This window comes from Pongo abelii, chromosome 14 (assembly GCF_028885655.2).
Source record: "Pongo abelii isolate AG06213 chromosome 14, NHGRI_mPonAbe1-v2.0_pri, whole genome shotgun sequence".
Classification (NCBI taxonomy): Eukaryota; Metazoa; Chordata; class Mammalia; order Primates; family Hominidae; genus Pongo; species Pongo abelii.
The window spans coordinates 102,024,989-102,046,328 of record NC_071999.2 but is presented as its reverse complement, the minus strand read 5'-3'; the positions used below and the strand labels follow the sequence as shown (position 1 = coordinate 102,046,328).

Below are 21,340 nucleotides of genomic sequence, written 5' to 3'. Positions count from 1 at the left end.
GTAAAATGTTCACCAAGGTAACTACAGGAAGCAACAATTGTCGAGAGTCACTTTAATAGCAGAACGTCTGATTTGTGGCTCTTAGGTCTAGCAGTAATTATCCATTAAGGTCTGTTGTCTGACTATGCCCCTCCTATTTTAAGATAATTAAATCGTCAACTGCATAGAAAATAAAATGTCCTACAGTTTTCTATTCAGATGACCCATATTTGAAGTAAGTGTTTATATTGGCTTTTTAAAAATTGCTGAGCAATTAATCCCCTCGCTGCAGAAAGCCTTTTCCTACCAAAGAAACTAATATTCCTGTAACTACATGTGTACCTCTTGATTTGGTAACCTTTTTCCTTTGTAATATGTAAAATGTATAATTAATTCATCCTACATCTGAGAAAAATATTTCCTACATGATTATAGTGTTAAAACAGTAATTCAGTAGAATATTCTCTGCTTTTAATCAAATATACACAATTAACTTTTAATTATATTAAATGTGGAATTGACTGTCTCCCTCTGGCCTATTCTGTACTTTTAATCATTTTCTCATTTCCCTTTAAAAAACTAGTGCATCTTCTAATTTAGAACTTTTATCGGTGAAAGATAAAAATGGATAGGACAGAGAGAATGAGATGAGGAGAGGAAGACTGGGATCAAAATAAAGTATGATTAATTTGGACATTTCTGTTCGTGAACTTACCTGTTATAGTATATTGATTTTTTGAAATACTAAATTTAATAAAGTATGAATAGTTAATTTTATTCTCAAATCTAAAGAAATATATTTCACTAACTCAAAAGCATCTTGGCTTTATTTTTTAAATTGTACAATCCATGAGAATTTTGAGGGCCTAAAATTATCAGAGTTTTTACACTAATGGGATCATTCTTTGAAAGGCTTTTAAAAAATCACTTCATTCATAAAACCTTACTTCATTTTCTCTCATTCTTTTCAGTTTTGTAATTTGTTGAAAACAGATTTTCAAATTTGCAAGCATTGTGTGAAATAACCAGTATTTTACAATTTTAGTGAGAAAACAATTTATAAGAATTACATAGCTAAGATCATGATTAGTTATTTGTATAAACTTAACACATCATCTTTCATCTTATTTTCTGTTTTCTTAGTGTTATAAAGATGAATCCTCAAGAGAATGATATGTTCTTCAATGTCATTGCTATTGTTGATCCATTAACAAGAGAAGCACAGAAAATGGCACAGTTGTTGGTTGTAAGATAATATAAATTAGACTAAATATTTTTGTTTTTAAATTCATAATTTTTTCAAGTCTGTTTTCAAGTATAATCAGCTGTTTGTGCTCTTGATTCTTCACCATTTTAATAGAGTGTCATATTTCAATGTAGAAAATGAAATGATGGAGTTGTGCACAGGGTGTTGTTATGACTGTGCTGAGGTTAGGTGTTGCTGTGAACTGCATTGTATTCCCCACAAAATTCATATTTCAACACATGAAATAGGTCTCAGTGAACTTTAAGCCCTAACCCCCAATGTGACTGTCTCTGGAGATAGGGCTTTAAGGGGATCATTAAGGTTAAATGAGGTTATATGGGTGAGACCCTAATCCAATAGGATTGGTGGCCTTAAAAGATGAAGAGAGGGAGACTTCACAAAGAAGAGGTTATTTGAGGACACAGTGACATGTTAGCCCCGTGCAAACTAGAAAGAGAGCTCTCCCCAGAAACCAAATCAGCTGGCATCTTGATCTTGGAATTCCCAGCCTCCAGAACTGTGAGAAAATAAATTTCTATTGTTTAAACCACTCCATCTGTGGTGTTTTGTTATATTAGCCTGAGAAGACTAATACAGGTGTCTTTCATGTGTTGTGAAGTGTGGCTTTTGGAGAAGCTGAAGCTTAAGCTTAATTGGATAAAACTTAAAGTATAATAAATAATAAATAATGTTAGCCAAACAAGTGAAGCTGAGGAAAGGGGAAACATGGAGTTTGTATTCTATAGGTTTGGCCGCTGTAACAAAGGCCAAAATAACACTACTTAAAGACTGAAGTTTCTTTCTTTCATCTCCCGGTCTAAGTGTAGCCTGCCTTGGGGTTGCTAAGGCAGCTACACAGTGTGAGGGTCTCAGGCACTGCCTGTGTCATTGTTGAGCTGTCACGAAGCACCTAAGATCACCAGTCAGGCCCTAACATCATCTCTGCACTTCTGCCAGCAGGAAGGGGAGAATAAGAGCACAACCCCAAAGTTAGATGTATGCTGTCCTATCACTTCTCACTGACCGGAATGTCCCCAGGCTGGCTACACTGAATGACAAGGGAGGCTGGAAACTATGGCCACAAGTCCTGCATTAACTTGGAAATTCTTTCCCTATGAAAGAGGAAAATGAATGTGAAGAGACAGATATCAGTCTCCAAAAGGACTTATGTGGCTTACCATTTTACTTAGAATTTCAAACATTCAAATTAGAATGCAGCTTTCAGTAGTTAAATTTGAAAAAACTAGTCCCATTAGAAGGCCGTATGTTTTTCTAGTGATATTGAAAATTTGACAAACTATTTGTCCTTTGGTAGTTGACTTCACTTTTGAAACAGGCAAAAGTAATTAGATATTGAGTCTGGTGAAAATGTAAGTGATCAAGCCATATGATTCGCTGTATATTGAAATTTCAAAATGCAATTTTTTTTAGAATTTAGTGTGCACTGCCAAATCTCATTGGAAAATGAGATTTTATTAGTGGAGACAGATAATTTTGGAAAGACTTCGTCATTCTGGCTGTTCAGTTTATGAAACGAGTAGAACAAACCATAGCTGATTTACCTATTTGTTCTTTCAGCATTGGTTATACCTTCAAATTTATACGTCTTGAGATATACTATTCAGATTATTCTTTAGAAAGCAATCACATCTGAAAGGAGTGGAGTTAGTATGATGCTTTTTAGTATGCAAAATCCCTATTCCTATGAAGAGTCATTATTCAAAAAAATTACTTAAATTTGTAAGTTTTTTATATAAAAGTAGAATTTAGGAGTAAGGAATATGGAATTAGCCAAAGCAGGAAGATCACTTGAGAAATTCAAGACCAGCCTGGGCAACATAGCAAGACCCTGTCTCTAAAAAAATAAATAAATAAATTAGTCAAACATGATGCTGCATACTTGTAGTCATAGTTACTGCTCAGGAGGCTGAGGTGGGAGAATTGGTTGAGCCCAGGAATTTGAAGTTAACAGTGACCCATGATCACACCACTGCAGTCTAGCCTCGGCAACAGAGCAGGACTATGTCTCTTAAAAAAAAAAAAGGAATTATACAGAGATATAAAATACGGAATTGCATTCCAGTTTCCATCATTGGTAATAATAGCATACTTTATTTCTGAGTCACTTTATTTCTCACTTTATAAAAGGATAATTTATTGGAAGAAATGGATAGTTTCTCATCTAACACTTGAGAAAAACAGTGGTTCATTGACCTCCAGAGTAGCAGATATGATGAGTGATAGAATAAGAATTGAAACTCAAATCTCTTAAATCCTTAGTCTTTATGTTCTAATTTCTCATCAAGCCTATATCCTTTCTATTACATATATGTTTTGTTACTTCTCCCTTTACCTATATCATTTGTTATCTAAAAGCTTTAGAATCTTCACTGACATGTTGCCTATGTGGAGATGGGGACTATCAAAATTAGTAATTCTTCCTCTACTTCTTATGATCCAGGGAAATGAAAAGAAAGTATTTATTCGTAGGTAGCCAAGAACTTCCAAATCCAGAAAGAATCAGGATACCACCAATGTTGTTGTAAGGTCACCACTTTGTATTTGCAGATCAAGGTTCTAGTAATTATTTTCCTTGTTCTTCAATACTAAGGAAATTTAGATACTATGACAAAAAGCCACTTTAGGCAAAGGGCAAGCAGCATAATCCTGGGACATTGAAATCAACTGTTTGGATTAAAATCTTGCCTGTGCTGTGAGTTTCTGTGTGACCTTAATCTCTCTGTACCTAAACTGCAAAAGTACTATTTCAGCAGGGCATTGTAAGGATCAAGTGAGATAATGAACATAAAGTTTTAATATAGTACCTGGTACATAGTAAATACATAATAAATATTAGCTAATAATATTATTTAATATCAAACATGGTAATTTCTTTCCAATAGGTACTTGGCAAGATTATCAACATGAAGATAAAGTTGTTCATGAACTGTAGGGGCAGGCTTTCAGAAGCCCCTTTACAGAGGTGAGTCTGAGTGAACAAAATTTCATTTTGAAAAATTTGTAAATGCTGAGAAGAAAAAAACAATCATTGTTACTGGACCTGGTTTTTCTTTTCTTCACAAGATGCTTCACAGAAATAAGTCAGAAGGTCAGACTATTTACTAACCTTAACTGACATAAATTGATATAAAAATTAAAATAACCTAACTCAGCAAAGTGATCTGACCTAATTACAGAATTTACATGGATTTATATTTATTCATAGGTATTTTTGGAAATGTGATTTAGGAATACCTATTTAGAAATACATCAATGGGAAATAAGGTGGAATTAAACCATTTTTGGTTTAGCAGAATTACCAAAATGATCTTTATTATATCATCACATTTACTATTTGGGGGTATTAGGATAAAATTAGCTTAGAATAACCTGCCAGAGATATAAAAAAGTGTTGTTTATAATTATATACAAATATTCCTCATTAACACTCTTCTGTTGAAATAACATTCTCTCTCAAGAGGGGACAAAAATATACCCTTTCTCTTCTTTGTGGATCAGAATCACTGTCATTCATTATGAGCCATTCTTATTGATGGGACTATTCAGTTCTCCTTCATGTGTCATTGGGCAGAAAACAGGGTATGTACCATTGCAGTAGTATAGCTTTTTAAGACTTTTTAATGTGCTCATCTCTGTATTATTTAATGATATAATTCTAAACAAAAATGTATGCATACACACACAAGACAGAAAGGTAGCGTTCTGTTCATTCCTTGTTTACTTTTCAAATTGTATTTGTTATAACCCACATACTATAGATGTTGCCTTGAGCAGAACTTTTTTTTTTTTTTTTTTTTTGGAGACAGGTCCTCACTCCCATTGTCCAGGCTGGGGCACCATCACAGTTCACTGTAGCCTCAACTTCTCAGGCTCAGGTGATTCTCCCACCTCAGCCTCCTGAGTAATTGGGACTACAGGTACGTGCCACCACGCACAGTTTTTTTGTTTTGTTTTGTTTTGTATTTTTGTAGAGACGGGGTCTTGCCATGTTTTTCCAGGCTGGTTTTGAGCTCCTGGCCTCAAGAGATACACCTGCCTTGCCCTCTCAAAGTGCTGGGATTATAGGCATGAGCCACTGTGCCCAGCCAGAGCAGGCATTTTAAACCTAAATATTTTAAATAGTTGGAAAGCAATAAAATGGAAAATGTGGGAAATTTAAGTGAAAGTTTAGGACTTATTCATTGTCCCTCAAGACTCTTGTCCATATATCTCATTGAGTTTTTATGCTTCTCATTTATCTTTTGTATTTTAAATTTTATCACATGCCTTTTTACATCTGAACAAAAACTTTAAATTTTTTAGCTACTAATTGAAAGGTTTGTTAGTTCCATGAGTACAGAATTTTTATTCACAGGAGTAGGAATCCTCTCTATAAAACATCACATTATATAATAAAGAATAGGATTACTGAACATATAAGCAAGCATAATCTACTGGGAGGGAAAGAATTGACTTTCTAAATGAAATAATGTATTAGAGTATACAGTTATATTTTTAACTAGTAGTTCAACAGAATCTTATTAACTCAGTAGCATATATCAAGCAATCTAGCATACACATTTATTCCCAGCCCTTTCCTTTTAGTAAATTTATTCTTCTCAGAGATGAGACAGGTTAAGGGCGGGAATCCCCTCAACTTCTTACTCTTAACTGCTATACTTCCTCAGCCTTCCTGTATTGTAGGGAAAGAATGAGGCATCTTTCTTCTTTTTTAGGTAAACATTCCCTCTCTGTTTTGATCTCATGCTTTCCTGTTTGTTCTGGATCCTTGCTATATCACATATTCTCTCTTTTGGATCTTTAATCTGTATACTAGCTTTTTTCTTTCAGTCCTTAAAGTTATTCAATTTTTTTAAAAGTTGCTCCCTTAACTTTCTCTCCTCTAGAGTCTTTTTTTTCCCTCTTCTTCGTTCCTTCTTAACTAAATTTCTTCAAAGAATGGTCAGACTCTGTCTTCATATCTCATTCACTGTACCTTCCACTGCAGTTTCTCTTTAACTTTCTCTTTGCCACTGAAATTGTATTTACTAAATCACAAAGAAATTGCTACTTAGAACGTTCAGAGAATACTTTTTCTTTGATATTTCCACTGCAACAAGAATTTGTTTTGAACATTTACTTCATGACTGTATTCTCTCCTGTTTCTCCTCTTTTTATTTTCTTCATCTATCTGCATGACATGGCTCCCAGTGATCACCACTGCCTGGGACTCACACTCTGAAAGTTCTCCTGGAGTGAGGGCTAGACCTAGTGATTTGGCTCTCATAAAACAAAAGTGATGGAATTTCCCTTCTGCAATTAGGTTATGAAAGACTGTGACTTTTGTCTTGCTGACATTGTCTCTCTGTGGCTCTTCTGTGTGCTTCTCTTTTGAAGCATGTTGGAGATGCCTTTTTGGGAAGTAACTGCGAGCAGTCTGCAGACAACTACCAGCAAGGAACTGCGGTCCTCATTCAGACAGCCCTTGAGGAACTAGATGAACCTGGAAGTAGATCCTACCCTTGTTGAGCCTTGAGAGAACTACAGCACAGCTGACACCTTGACTGCAGTCTCAAAATAGTAAAAGCCACTAGTGTTGATAGCATAACATAGTAATTCTGTGCACAATATTGAAGGATGAGGTTAAAATACAGCAAAACTGAAGTTAAGTCTAAAAGTGCTATTAAGCAGTTGCTTTCAACTTAACCCTGTTTGTTTTTAGATGAACTTTTAAAAGTGGTACTAGAATTTCAGCTTGAATTTCTCTTGTTTCCTACCATTTCTCTTCATATTATTAGTGGTGGTAAAAGTGAATAAAATAGCTGAAAAATAGACCATGGTCAGATTTGAAGGAGGATGCATACAAATCGTAATACAATAACAGATCATAAACTCCTAGAACCTGCATAAGTCAGGTATATCTTAAAGGGATTCTAATCATGTTCATTAAGGAATAGTTAACAATGGTAGATAATATACATAGACTTAGATAGTAGTGTCAACAAAATAATGATTGTCTATTTCTTATAAGCATTAACTTTTCTGCAGTATAATGCATCTTAGTCTTTTTGATTGTAGACTTCTGGTCAGATCATTAAGCCATTTTCAATTTTAAAAATATTTTAAAAGAAAAATCTCAGCTTTGATCACATTAGGTATTTTTATGTTTTATTAACAGCTTTTACCGTTTTGTTCTGGAACCAGAACTGATGTCAGGGGCTAATGACGTTTCTTCTCTTGGACCAGTGGCAAAATTTTTGGATATTCCTGAATCACCCCTCCTAATCCTCAACATGATTACTCCAGAAGGCTGGTTGGTTGAAACAGTACACAGCAACTGTGACCTTGATAATATTCACTTAAAGGATGTAAGTTATTGTGTATAGTCATATAAAGAGAGAGAAACAGGATAAATACTTATAAGCTATTACAATTGTAGCAAGTGAGCGATCATACTATGAATGTTTACCAGAATATTCTTTTTTATGATTCTAGGTCCTGATCCAATCTTTCCTTTGATTTTTAAGTTTTTCTAATTTCCAAACTCAGCTTCTCTAGTCTTCCAAGTTCCTAGGCGTCTTTACATTTTTTCTTTCTTTCTTTTTGCCTCAGACTACTAGCTTGCAAAGACATTTCTCTAAGATGAGCAATGCCAAAAATATGGAGAGGAACACTTGGCAACTTAGTACAACACCATTGAGTACTTATTTTGCTCTTCAAGTTTAGTTTTTAACTCAGAGGGCAAATTTCACCCAAAATTGTTGTGTTGTTGTTGGTTTTTTTTTGGCCTCACAGCTCATAGCCAGAGAAAGTAGTCCTAACTAGATTAGGGTAGAAAGTAGGAAACAAAATTTGCGGTATACTACAGGCCAGGTATACCTGCTTCTCATCATGACCCTTGTCTAGTGAGTAGTCAGACTTCTCTTCCTCAGCTGTTGTAATTCACAGCACAGAAAGAAAGGATTAAACTGAGTCTTTTAAACATTGACTCTAGAATGAGAAAAGGAATTCAGAAACCACAAAAAAGGGAAGCATTTTGGAAGAATTTAAGATACGTGTGGTAGTCTGTTTTCACACTGCTATAAAGAACTGTCTGAGACTGGGTAATTTAAAAAGAAAAGAGGCGTAATTAACTCACAGTTTCGCATGGCTAGGGAGGCCTCCAGAAACAATCATGGCATCATGGTGGAAGGGGAAGCCAGGCATATCTCACATGACAGCAGGAGTGTGAGGGAGTGCCACACACTTTCACACCATCAGACCTCATGAGTATTCACTACCATGAGAACAGCAAGGGGGAAATCTGCCCCCGTGATCCTATCACCTCCCACCAGGTCCCTCCCTTGACACGTGGGGATTACAATTAGACATGAAATTTGGGTGGGTACATAGAGCCAAACCATATCACTTGGTATCCAGAAAATGAGGAAAAAATACTTCCTTCTCCTTATTGTCCTCCCTCTGACCTATTTCCAACTCTTTGTGTCTGATACCTCCTGTAGAATATAGCCATTGCCTTGACTGAAGCATAAACATTTACCTGTAATAATTTGGTTAAGATTGTTTATAATGTTTATTTCTCATGCTTCTTATGCATTATCTTTTGCCTAAAGATTTTCCTTCTAGCTAAGTTTATTTTGATCCACTTGTGTGTGGATTCTGTGGGATCCTAAATCACTTTTCTGTAACATACTCCCCATCACTCCCAACTGGACTCACCTAAAAAAGAACCTAAAACTCAGTCATAACCATCTTCTAATATCAGTCCTTCAAATTTAGAGAAAAGGCAGCAAACTAATAGCATTAATGAGAAAAACTTAACAAATGAATCTTACAAGAAGTGAAAAAAAAAATCGCTGTTTTTTCCATGATCAGTCAGATCTCTTAATAGAGTCTGGAATTCTTCATGAAGAGAGTACGGCAATATACTCAATAAGGTAACTTTTAAACATGCTATCCAAAAGTGTGAAGTGTTTGTAGTGGGATAAATTAGTACAGCTTAGGAAAGATTTTAAATTGAGTCTGCTGGTGAAAATTTCAGCAGCTATTCAACAGCCGATGGAGATTAACTAAAACTTTTTTTTGTAGTGAGTGTCAAATCTAATAGCGTCTTTTTAGAAGTTGTTCAGATGAACACTAGCTCTAACTCTGAAGTTAGAAGACTAGGATGAAGGAAAATTTCCTGTGTCTCATAGTTTAGGTGATCTCCCTTGGCAGGACTTTGTTCACATGATTGTCACTACATTGACATTATTGCACAACCAGCATTAATTTCATAATTAAAGGTGACAAAAATGATTAAGAAAGCTAGGCCGGGCACGGTGGCTCACGCCTATAATCCCAGCACTTTGGGAGGCCAAAGCGAGTGGATCATGAGGTCAGCCTGACCAACATGGTGAAACCCCATCTCTACTAAAAATAGAAAAATTAGCCAGGCATGGTGGCACGCCTGTAATAACAGCTACTCAGGAGGCTGAGGCAGGAGAATTGCTTGAATCCGGGAGGTAGAGGTTGCAGTGAGCCAAGATTGTGCCACGGCACTCCATCCTGGGTGACGGAGCGAGATTCTGTCTCAAAAAAAAAAAAAAAGCTGAAAGTGAGACAGTTACTTTTACCTGGAGTTCAGATGTGTTGCTCTTCTCAGCGCTTATTGTTAGAACTGCATCCAAAGACTCTCTAATTACATTTTATCACAGCATATATATGAAAGATGTCAAAATACCTGGAACAACAATGGTGGTTACCAAGGAAAGAGAAGATGCAATAAATAAAAGATTGCTAACAGGAATAGGTTGTGGCTCTGTTAAAATGAATTCACAGAAAAATGCATTAATCCCTCTGAAACATAAATAATTTTGATATCAGTTTTATTGATATTTATTGATACATTCATTACAAATATAATTGTGAAAGAATTTGTGTTTGATTGCCAGAGATATGCTATAGATCCTAAATAATACTATATTATGAATTAGATGAACACTTCATCTTAGGCTCAGTTTATTCTCTGAGTGCATAATATATGAAATTTATATCTCACACCATCAAACACTTATAAGATTTGGGAAAAGGTCACATTTGCAGTGAAGAGTTCTGTCCCTTCTGCAAAACTTAAAATTTAAGCAAAACCTTAACAAACTTGAAAATTTATATATCAGAAGACTTGTACTATAGAAGTCTCCCTTAATCCACAAGGGATTTGTTCTAAGATACCCCCACCCACTCAGTGGATACCTGAAACCACACACAGTACCTAACCTTATATACATTGTTTTGTTTTGTTTTGTGTTGTTTTGTTTTGTTTTCAGATGGAGTCTTGCTCTGTTGCCCAGGCTGGAGTGCAGTGGCGTGATCTCGGCTCATTGCAAGCTCCGGCTCACTGCAAGCTCCACCTCCTGGGTTCATGCCATTCTCCTGTCCCAGCCCCGAGTAGCTGGGACTGCAGGCGGCCGCCGCCATGCCCGGCTGATTCTTTGTATTTTTAGTAGAGACAGGGTTTCACCATCTTAGCCAGGATGGTCTTGATCTCCTGACCTTGTGATCCACCCACCTTGGCCTCCCAAAGTGCTGGGATTACAGGCGTGAGCCACTGCGCCCGGCCATGTTTTGTTTTTTTATATACATACCTACCTATGATAAGAGTTAATTCACAAATTAAGCACAGTAGAGATTAACCTTAGTAACTAATAATAAATAGAACAATTATAAAAGTAGGTCATCATCCTCTACTCTTGTGCTTTGGGGTCACTAAGTGAAATAAGGGTTCCTTGAACACAAGCACTGTCATGCGAGATTTTATTACAATACTCAGAACAGTGCACAGTTTAAAACTTATGAATTGTTTATTTCTGGAATTTTCCACTTATTTTTGGACCACGGTTGACTGAGGGTAACTGAAACTGTACAAAGAGAAACCACAGATAAAGGAAGACTACCGTACCTTATATGCCTGAAACCACCAAATTATCTAAAACTAATTCCTTTAACTTTTTCTTGGATTTTTGCCCAGAGTCCTGAATAGTTTCTTGAAGTTCAGATTGCACTAAAGTCATTAAGTTCAGCCTTCACCTGCCTTGAGATAAGATGCAAGAAAAAGATGTACTATCATTTATCCATCTCCACTATCATATAGCTTGTCAGAGTTTATATCACAGATCAAGATATGTGTTATAGCTTTGCTATTAATAACTTGGGAAAATGTGTCTGCAGTTACACAAAATCACGTTCAATAGCAACAAAAATACTAGATGAACATATTTACAGACAATTGTTAACAAACCCAAATGTTGATCTTTATAATTAAACTTAACCTTTTCTTAAGTTTAAAGGAAGACACTTAGCTATTCAGCCACAGAAGAACAATACAATTAATATCTTATTAGAAAAATTAATATGTTCCATGGACACAGAGAAGGGAACATCACACACTGGGGCCTGTCGCGGGGCCGGGGGGCTAGGGGAAGGGATAGCATTAGGAGAAATACCTAATGTAAATGACAGGTTGATGGGTGCAGCAAACCACCATAGCATGTGTGTACCTATATAACAAACCTGCGCATTCTGCACATGTACCCCAGAATTTAAAGTATAATTAAAAAATTAATACATTCTCAAGGTTATATTTGAAAGGTATTAAATTTATATCTGGTATCAACAATTAATATTTAAAACAGAAAATAAAAAAGGGAAGATGGAAACATAAGCATCAAAAAAGATCACTAACTTTCATATTTTTGCTAAAAATGAGCTTTGTGGCCAGGCACAGTGGCTCACACCTATAATCTCAGCACTTTGGGAGGCCAAGATGGGCGGATCACTTGAAGTCAGGAGTTCTAGACCAGCCTGGCCCACATGGTGAAACCCCATCTCTACTAAAATTACAAAAAATTAGCTCGGAGTGGTGGCCTATGCCTGTAATCCTAGCTACTCTGGAGACTGAGGTGGGAGAATCGCTTAAGCCCAGGAGGCGGATGTTGCAGTGAGCCGAGATCGTGCCACTGTACTCCAGCCTGGGCAACAGAATGAGACCCTGTCTCAAACAAACAAACAAACAAATAAATAAATAAATGAGCTTTGAAAATGGGAACTAATTTAACTTAAATCACCTCTATGAAAACTTAAAATATTCACTAGAAAGAACTCTTTGGAAAGGAATTGGCTATGTTTTTATGTTGTTGTTTGAATAAGTCAACAGAATTGAAGTCTGTTATATAAATATATAGGAACAAGAGAAATTTTCACATTAATATATTATAAAATTAAGAAGATACTGTTATTCACAAACTGGGTGAGTGTATTTAGATTCTTCCCTAGTATATAATTCATAATAAAATAATTAAGCTTTACTTTACAGTCACTTTGGTGTATAGCTTCCTTGTCTGTAAAGTGAGGGTGTTGAACTACATGATCTCTACAATTTTTTTTCTAATTTTTAACATTCTCATATTATTCTGAGACTATCCCATGAAAATCTTTCCAGTCAAGTAAATTCCTATAAAGACTCTGGATATAGGTTAATAAATTATATGAAGTTCATCGCTAGAATAGTAATTCAACAGCTAATTCAGAATTCAACTAAAGTTGTTGAAATAAATACTGTCTTCAAAGAAGTTTCTTATTTTTTGTTCTTAAAAGCAGTAAAATAACAAGAATCAAGAAAGAAATGCTGTAAACAAATATTGTAATTATTTCTGAGATAATTGCAGTCAAGGAAAACAACTATACAATACAGAATATATCCAAATAGTATATATCCTAAACACACTAAACAGTAGTGTTGAAAACCTAATATGGTGAAATAAGATTAGATATAGGTAACATTGCTGTCTTTCATCTCAACAGAATTCTGTCTGTGAAAATCACTGTTTGATTTATTTTCGTGTTTAGTCATGCTGTTCATATGAAGTAGAGAAAAAGCTTTATCTTGAAAATATTTATTATAACATTTGCAATAGAGAAAAATCCGGAAACAACTGGAATGTCCAGCCATTTAAAATGATGTTTATAGAGACAGACACGTGTTCTTAGAAAACCATGTTTAATGAAAAGGCAGGTTACTTTCTTATAAAAAAAAACTTATGAAGACAAGAAATAGAAATCAGTGTGTTGATGTTTATATCAGTGTTTATTCTGTTGAGGTACGTTCTGTTTTTTCTTCTTTCCACTTTGGAAGTGGAAAATTAATTTTTATTTTGTAAAATTAACTTTAAAAATATATTGATCAATTTATAATTAGTTGATTATAGACATGAATTTTTTTAATCACAAGAAAGCCAGTAGATAGTAAGTTAGCTTTCTTGCCAAGTCTGAAGTGGGAGCTTCAGGACAACAGCAAACTGAAGCAGATTCTTTAAGGAATTTCCCATCTAAATCTCATGTTCACGTCTCTCCTGCTTGGTTATATTGGTGCATGTATCATGAGGTTCAGGTAAAGCTGATATCATGAAAAAGAAAAAGTTTATCATAAGCTTTTTGTCTTGAAGAAATCAATTCAACTCATGAATTCACTCGTGTGTAAAATAAATACTTAAAGTTACCCACCAAAATACATTGGCCAATATTAAAATAGTCACATTTATTTATTTCAAAATTTTGTATTATGAGTTTTACATAACACCAAAAACAATGACATACTTCCTCCACAGACTGAGAAAACTGTTACAGCAGAATATGAGCTAGAATACTTACTACTGGAAGGACAATGCTTTGATAAAGTGACAGAACAGCCTCCTCAGGGTCTGCAGTTCACACTAGGCACAAAAAATAAACCTGTTGTGGTTGATACAATAGTGATGGCCAATCATGTAAGTATTATTTAATTGATGATATTTAATTTGATGTTTTGGTGAAATTCTCTGTTTTCTTAAGAGTAAAGTGAAATAATCTTTATTCTGCTGTTGCTGAACAGTTTGCAGAAAACAAAATTGAATCTTTGAATAAGATAAATAAAACAAAAATGGGGAAAATCATACTTTAATAATATTTTTAACAGGTTATTGTAAAATCTCTTGGAATTGATTTATAGAATTTATTCATTCTACAGTTAGTAAATACTTTCTTGGATCATTCATATATTCATGAGCAGTTTGATGGTTTTTAGTCATATTACTCAATTATTATTTTTTTCTCATCTTAAAAGGGGTATTTTCAATTAAAAGCAAATCCAGGTGCTTGGATACTGAGGTTACACCAAGGAAAATCTGAAGATATTTATCAAATAGTTGGGTGAGTTATGCAGACTGCTTTTAAATTTTTACACATAAATACGTTTTTAGTGTAATACAACCAAGATAATCAAAACAACAATTAAAATGTTAAGATTGGCCTGGCGCAGTGGCTCAAGCCTGTAATCCCAACAGTTTGGTAGGCTGAGGCAGGCAGATCACGAGGCCAGGAGTTCAAGACCTGCCTGGCCAACGTGGCAAAACCCCGTCTGTACTAAAAATACAAAAATTTGCCAGGCATAGTGGCGCACACCTGTAACTTCAGCTATTCAGGAGGCTGAGGCCCAAGAATTGCTTGAATCTTTGGGAGGCAGAGGCTGCAGTGAGCAGAGACTGCACCACTGCACTCCAGCCCGGAACAGAGAGCAAGACTCTGTCTCAAAAAAAAAAAAAAAAGATGACTGGTTTAGGTCTGAACATCAGCAAGAGGGCAAAATCGGACATTCCGGTGCTCGTACCCATGCAGAAACATCAATCTGAACAACTATCCACTCCACACATGAAACTACCTTAATAAAAACTGAGGAACGAGGTGAGCTGTTACAGCACTGAAGTGTAGCACGGAAATAGGAAAGACACATTGAAGAGTGTAGGATAATTTACATTACATGCATCACTCCTTCCTCAACCTGATACAGCACAGCTGGAGAGATACCCCCTTGGGGGAAGGAGAGGGAAGTGAGCAGCAGACTTTGCCTTGGACCCCAAAACCATGCTCACCCTAGTAAAACCCAAAGCCAGGTAGGCCTCACAGCCCCAACTTAATGCTGGTACCAGAAGACTGAGCTGCCAGATCCTGTAGCCCCAAGCTCCAAATCTGCCTGGTAGATTCAGTTTCCAAGCCTGCCCAACCACCAGGCCTACTCCAGAAGCCCTGGGCTGTTGCCCAGCCCCAATGCCAGGCCAGCCCCCACAAATTCAGGCTCTTAGACTTTTCCCTGTATCAGCATAATTGATATTTTGATCATTTAATGACAATATAGTGTACATTATATCTTATATAACAACACCATTATCCCTGGGTTATATTCAATTTGGAATTTTTTTTTGCACAAAAATTTTCCTGTTCATCAGTGAGCCATAGTAGAAAGCAGGAGTCATCACACTTTTTTGGTAAGGAGCCAAGAGTAAGTATTTAATGTTCATTTGAGAGCACATGTGGTCTTTGTCAAAATTATTTTTTTAACAATTATTTTAAAGTGTAAAAATCATCTTTAGCTTAGGGCTATTAAAAAAATAGACCATAAACCTGATTTGGTTTACTGGCCATAGTTTGCCAACTCTTGATAAAGTCTTTTTTATACCCTTAATAAATATCTCTAGATTTCATTGCTTTCAATAAATACTTACTGAGCAACTTTTATTATACCACACATTGTGTTCAACAAAGATAATATAGGAGTAGGGGTTACTGTATCTTTTTTTCACCACTCTTTCCCCTTTATTTTATACTGTGCCTAACTCATAGTGTCAGTTAATAAATGTGCTTAATGGCTTATGCACACAGAGCCAGGGATGCTTAGTTCTGTGGTAGAGGTGGGTAGGAGGAAGTCAGTATTGACATTAGAGATGATATAGTACCTCAAGAGAGTTGAAGAATTAATAGGAAGTTACTAGTCATACCACAGATGGAACATTCCAGGAAGAGGGTAGACATGCACATCTCCCATCTAAAACTCTTAGGGCCATATGTGTTTTAGAATTTAGAAGTTTTTTGTTTGGAAAGTTAATACAGTTCACATATCATGTATTATGACATATATCCCAGCAGGATCTGAGAAAGCCCTTTATTAAACATCATTTGTATTGCAGAATGCGTTAATATTCACACTAAAATGTAAATGACTGAAAAAGAGAATGAAAAGACAACCCACAGACAGGGAGAAAATCTTTGCCAAGCATGTTATCTGACAAAGAATTTATATACAGAATATATAAAGACTATCAGAACTCAATAGAACAAATAACCAGATAAAAAATGTGCAAAAGACTTGAACAGACACTCTACCAAAGAAGATATATGGACAAGTACAGAATGTATTTAACATTGTTAGTCATTAAGAAAATCTACATTAAAACCACGAGATATGCCACATATCTATTAAAATGACTAACTTTATATAAAGAATGACGATATCAAGTGTTGGTGAGGATATGGAGTAACAGGAGCTGTTTTTCACTTCCATTGGGTATGTAGAATGGTACAACCACTTTTGAACAATTGGACAGTTCCTAGAAACTTTAAATTTACACTTAGACTAGGCATGGTAGTTCACACATGTAATCCTAGCACTTTGGGAGGCCAAGGTGGGAGGATTGCTTGAGCCCAGGAGTTTGAGACCAGCCTGGGCAATATAGCAAGGCCTACCTCTACATAAAATCAAAAAAGTAGCCAGGCACAGTAGCACACGCCTGTAGTCCTAGTTACTTGGGGGGCTGAGGTGGAAGGATCAGTTGAGCCCACGAGGTGGCAACTGCAGTGAGCCATGATCATGCCACTGCACTCCAGGCTGGGTAACAGAGTGAGACCCTGTCTCAAAATAAGAAGGAGGAGAAGGAGGAGGAGAAGGAAGGGGATGGGGAGGAAGGGGAGAAAAGGGGAGAAGAAGAATTTGCTTTCCGTGATTTCAGTCGCCCATGGTTAACCACAGTCCAAAAATATTAAGTGGGAAATTGCAGAAATAAATCCTACATTTTAAATTATGCACTGCTGAGTAGTGTGATGACCTCTCACACCATCCTGCTCTGTTCCACCTGGAAAATCGTTCCTTTGTCAGGTGTCTGCCCATGAGTCACTTAGTAGCATTCTCAGTTATGATATCAACTGTCATGGGATCACAGTGCTTATATTCAGGTAACCCTCGTTTTACTTAATAATGACCACAAAAGGCAAGAGTATTGTGCCTAATTTATAAATTAAACCTTATCATAGACATGTATGTATAGGAAAAACGTACATTTAGGGTTTGGTACTATCCATGGTTTCATACATCCACTGGGTGTCTTCAAACCTATACCCTGTGAATAAGTGGGGGTTGCTGTACTACTGCATGTCTCCTTTATAAGTTACAAAACACTAGATAATACAAGCTATAGTGACAGAATTCACTTGGTGAGGTGGAATAAGCAGGCAAAAATAAGGATGAGTATTGGAGATGAGCAGTTGAACAATGCTGTTTTGAGAACCCCCATCCAAATTGAGTTCCAATACTGGAGTGGCTAGTGACCTTGCCCTAATGAGGAATGAAAGGCAGCTGGATGTGAATGTTTACTGTGTGCCTTTCATGGGATACTTCGTTTACCTGGTGGATGGTCTAATTCATAGTTGTCTGACCCTAGACCCAGTTTCCCTCACACAGGAAACTTGTTTATACTGACAGATACCCGTGTGGCTCTTGTCTGACCCATGTCCAATTTATGTTTGCCTGACCGTCGCGGTGACACTGGGAACCCAACATTGTGTTCTCCCCAGCATCCCCGAGAAAACTCGGTCTGGGATAGTCCCTGGCTCTTCCAATGGGTGGTGCAAATTTAATACACTACCACAATAAGAAATAAGTTCAGAGCTTTATTACTTACAAATCCTGGGCAGGAAGGACTCCATCTCTAGGTCACATCAGGCAAGAATGAAGAGGAGTCAGGCAGAGAGAAAGAGAGAACATGCATGCAACTAGCAGTATATATAAGGGAATAGAGCATGGGTCAGTTCTGGTCTGTTTGAAGGGAAGGCAGGACAACAGAAGCCCAGTTTGCTAGGCAGGAAGGGTACCTCTGAGTTCTTATCTTTGGACCCATTTGGGTATGTTCTAATGCCTGTGCAGCAACCTATGCTACCTTGCTGTGTCATTCCCATTACAAATTCACAGTTCCTACCCTCCCAAAACTCATTCCAGTAGAAAAGATAGTCAAGAAAATGAGTGACTATTATATGTTCTAAGTGCTGTAAAAGAGTGCTATGGTAATATAGAAAATGAGCAAAATAGACTAACATTTATATTGACCCTTATAAAAGCCATGGTTTCAAGATATAATTTTAAGAAGCATTCATGCTTTGTTTCAGCTTTTTAAATTTTGTGCAAACTGCATTGCCAGGAACTCAGCATTTCTATATCTGCCACTACCGTTTCACCATTATGTTTTGCAAAGGGAAAGCCCGGTATATGAATTGTGAGTCAAATCCCTTCTGTACCACCAACTATCTGTATGATCTTGTATAGGTTTCTTTGCTATTTGTAGTCTTTATTTCCTCATTACAAAAGGGAATAATCCTACCTCCCTTGTGGGGTTTTGCTAAGGACTAAATGGGAAAATCATTGTAGAATATTGAGTAAATGTCCATTTCCTATCCACTTATTCCTTCTTTTACAAATACAGTTATACAATAGCACATGTATTATGTAAAACTAAAACTGTACATGATTTAGATTCTATTTTATCTTCTTTACTATTATTTTCTATCATACACAGTTCATAAAGATGTTTTAGAGAGAAAATAGTTCTTGATGTTATATTTGAAGTACCACTAACATATTAGTGAAAATTGTTTTTTCTCATTCACAGACAACTTTTGGCAGTAGAAATAACTTACAAATTTGTATTGCTTATAAACAATAAAACCATATACTTAGTCATAATTTAATTCCACATATGATTAATGTCACTAGCTATCCAAAATGGAAAAAAATACATGTTACTGTGTAATAAAAAGTCTAATGAGGTCAATGTAAAATATAACAAAAACTGATATTGTTTATCCTAGTTTATGTTTTAATTCTAATTGATATTACCTTTATAATTAGGAAAAATATTCCTGAAACCTGCTAAAAATCTAAGCTAAAATAATATTGATATGAGTTTCTAAGTTCAGATTTTAAAGCCATGACTAAATTATTTGATTTTTTTAAATTTGGCTTTCCACTTCTGAGGCATAATGCCCACAATGTGTACTTTCTGTGTCTGTCAATCTTTTTGTAGTCATTAACTGCAGATTATTTGTGTATACTCAGTATTGGCTGTTACTTACCTTGAATACAAAAAGTCTCAAAATTATTCTCCTTTATTTCTTTGTAGTTCTACCAAAATTAGACAAATACTGCTCAGATTTTCCTAATTAATTGTAGAGAATATTAGATACTTTATTTATGCACCTTTAATGCCAAATTATTGTGCTAGACTTCTCATTTGAAATCTTTAGAAAAATCTTTTCTGCCAGAGTAACACTTGTAATCAATTTTAGTTCGGTATCTTTGAGACTGAACTGTTTCTCCCATGTTTTTTATAGGAGGAAGGACAGAGATGTCAAACAAGGCTTTCTGTTCTTTCTCCGCAGGTACTTGAGTTGGTCCACCGTAACTTTGCTGGCTCTGCAGTAGTTAAAACTCACTCTCTGTGGACTCTTTAAAGTTCTCTATTGCTGTACTTCACTCTCCTTTAGTTCCCTGGTTCTGCTGGTGTGGTTTCCTCATACCTCCTGGTTGCCATATTGGCAGGACACCTGACTACCCAGTGGTAACAACAAAACCAAATCGCTCTCCTTCTTGGCTGCATCTGATCTGTGGAAATACCTAGACATCAGTTGCCCAACAAACTCTAGTTCAGACCAGTTGCAGAGGCAGTAAGCACTCTCCTGACTCCTCGATTAGAGCAATAAATCAGTCCTCAAATATCCAATCCTGCTCCATGTACACTTTTAACTTTCCCAGACATGAGTCCTCTGTGCATCCCAACTTCAGAATATGTATTGCAAAGTGTCTTCTCCTAAAAGTGTCTACCTTACTGAGTTTAGAATGAGAAGGCAATACTCTTCCCCTTCCGTCCTCACAGGGTGTAGTGATGGAGACTCACAATCTGACAACAGCTCTCTGTAAGGAAACTCTTCTGCCTTCATCTCACTCCCTTTTCTGAACATTTTTATATGCTTAATCGCTCTGAGGGGCAATCTGCATATTTTGAGGGTATTGAGAATGGATGACTATGCATACTCACTTTGGTGTCTGGTAGCTATCTCATTGATGTTTCAGTGGAAGCATTCTAGCATCCTTTTACCCCTACCCCCAATATTCTATTTAGTTCTTTACTATCATATTACCATTAGTTAAATGTAAATTTTAATGAATTCACTATTGATCACAGTTTTTATAGGTCTTTTAATTTTCACATTCATTTTTTGTTTAGATGGAGTCTTAGGCCATTTTTTGCTGCTGTAACAGAATACCTGTGACTGAGCAATTTATAATGAACAGAAATATATTGGTTCATAGTTCTGGAAGGTTGGAAAGATTGAGGGACAGCATCTGGCAGAAGCCTTCTTGCTGCATTGCCCTATGGCAGAAGGCAAAAGGACAAGAGAGAGCAAGAGAGGGCCAAACTTGCCCTTTTGTGGTAGCACCACTTCCACCCAATGAGGGTGGAGCCTCATCACCTATAATCACCTATTAAGGGTCCCACCTCTTAGTACTGCCACAATGGCAGTACAATTTCAACATGAGTTTTGGAGGGAAGGGACATTCAAATCGTAGCAGATGGCTGACTTCCCATATTATCATAAAAGTATTTAACACAAGCAATTGGATGCTTTTACATTGTATTGGGAAGGACTGGCGGAGCAAGCTCTCCAGGAGGGCTGGATCCTAGGAATGCTTGAGAACAAAGCCAAGGAACTGCCCAACCAGAAAGAGCTGCTACTTTCCCATCATCAGAAGTGAGAGAAAGCTAGAAGCTGCTACCAGCAACACATCAACTGGCCTTTGGTACCCAGAAAGCTAAGCAATTACACACTGGAACACTGAAGTAGAAAACCTCAATGTCTCCATGACTGTGCTTGACAAAAGAAGCTAGGCAAGCATCAGCACATTGCCCCTCTCACTTCTAAGTTCCAAATAACATGCAAATG

The 21,340-nt window shown here is 36.4% G+C and overlaps 1 protein-coding gene across 2 annotated transcripts in view; it reads left to right on the top strand.

The window, feature by feature from the left end:
* Positions 1-21,340, top strand: part of UGGT2 (UDP-glucose glycoprotein glucosyltransferase 2) — a 276,140-nt gene that overhangs the window by 181,003 nt on the left and 73,797 nt on the right. For both annotated transcript variants that reach the window (XM_024230998.3, XM_054529561.2), the window contains 5 exons: positions 1,123-1,225; positions 4,129-4,208; positions 7,404-7,593; positions 13,870-14,028; positions 14,364-14,449. In XM_024230998.3, the coding sequence (XP_024086766.1) occupies positions 1,123-1,225; positions 4,129-4,208; positions 7,404-7,593; positions 13,870-14,028; positions 14,364-14,449 (618 nt within the window). The remainder of the gene's footprint in view (positions 1-1,122; positions 1,226-4,128; positions 4,209-7,403; positions 7,594-13,869; positions 14,029-14,363; positions 14,450-21,340) is intronic.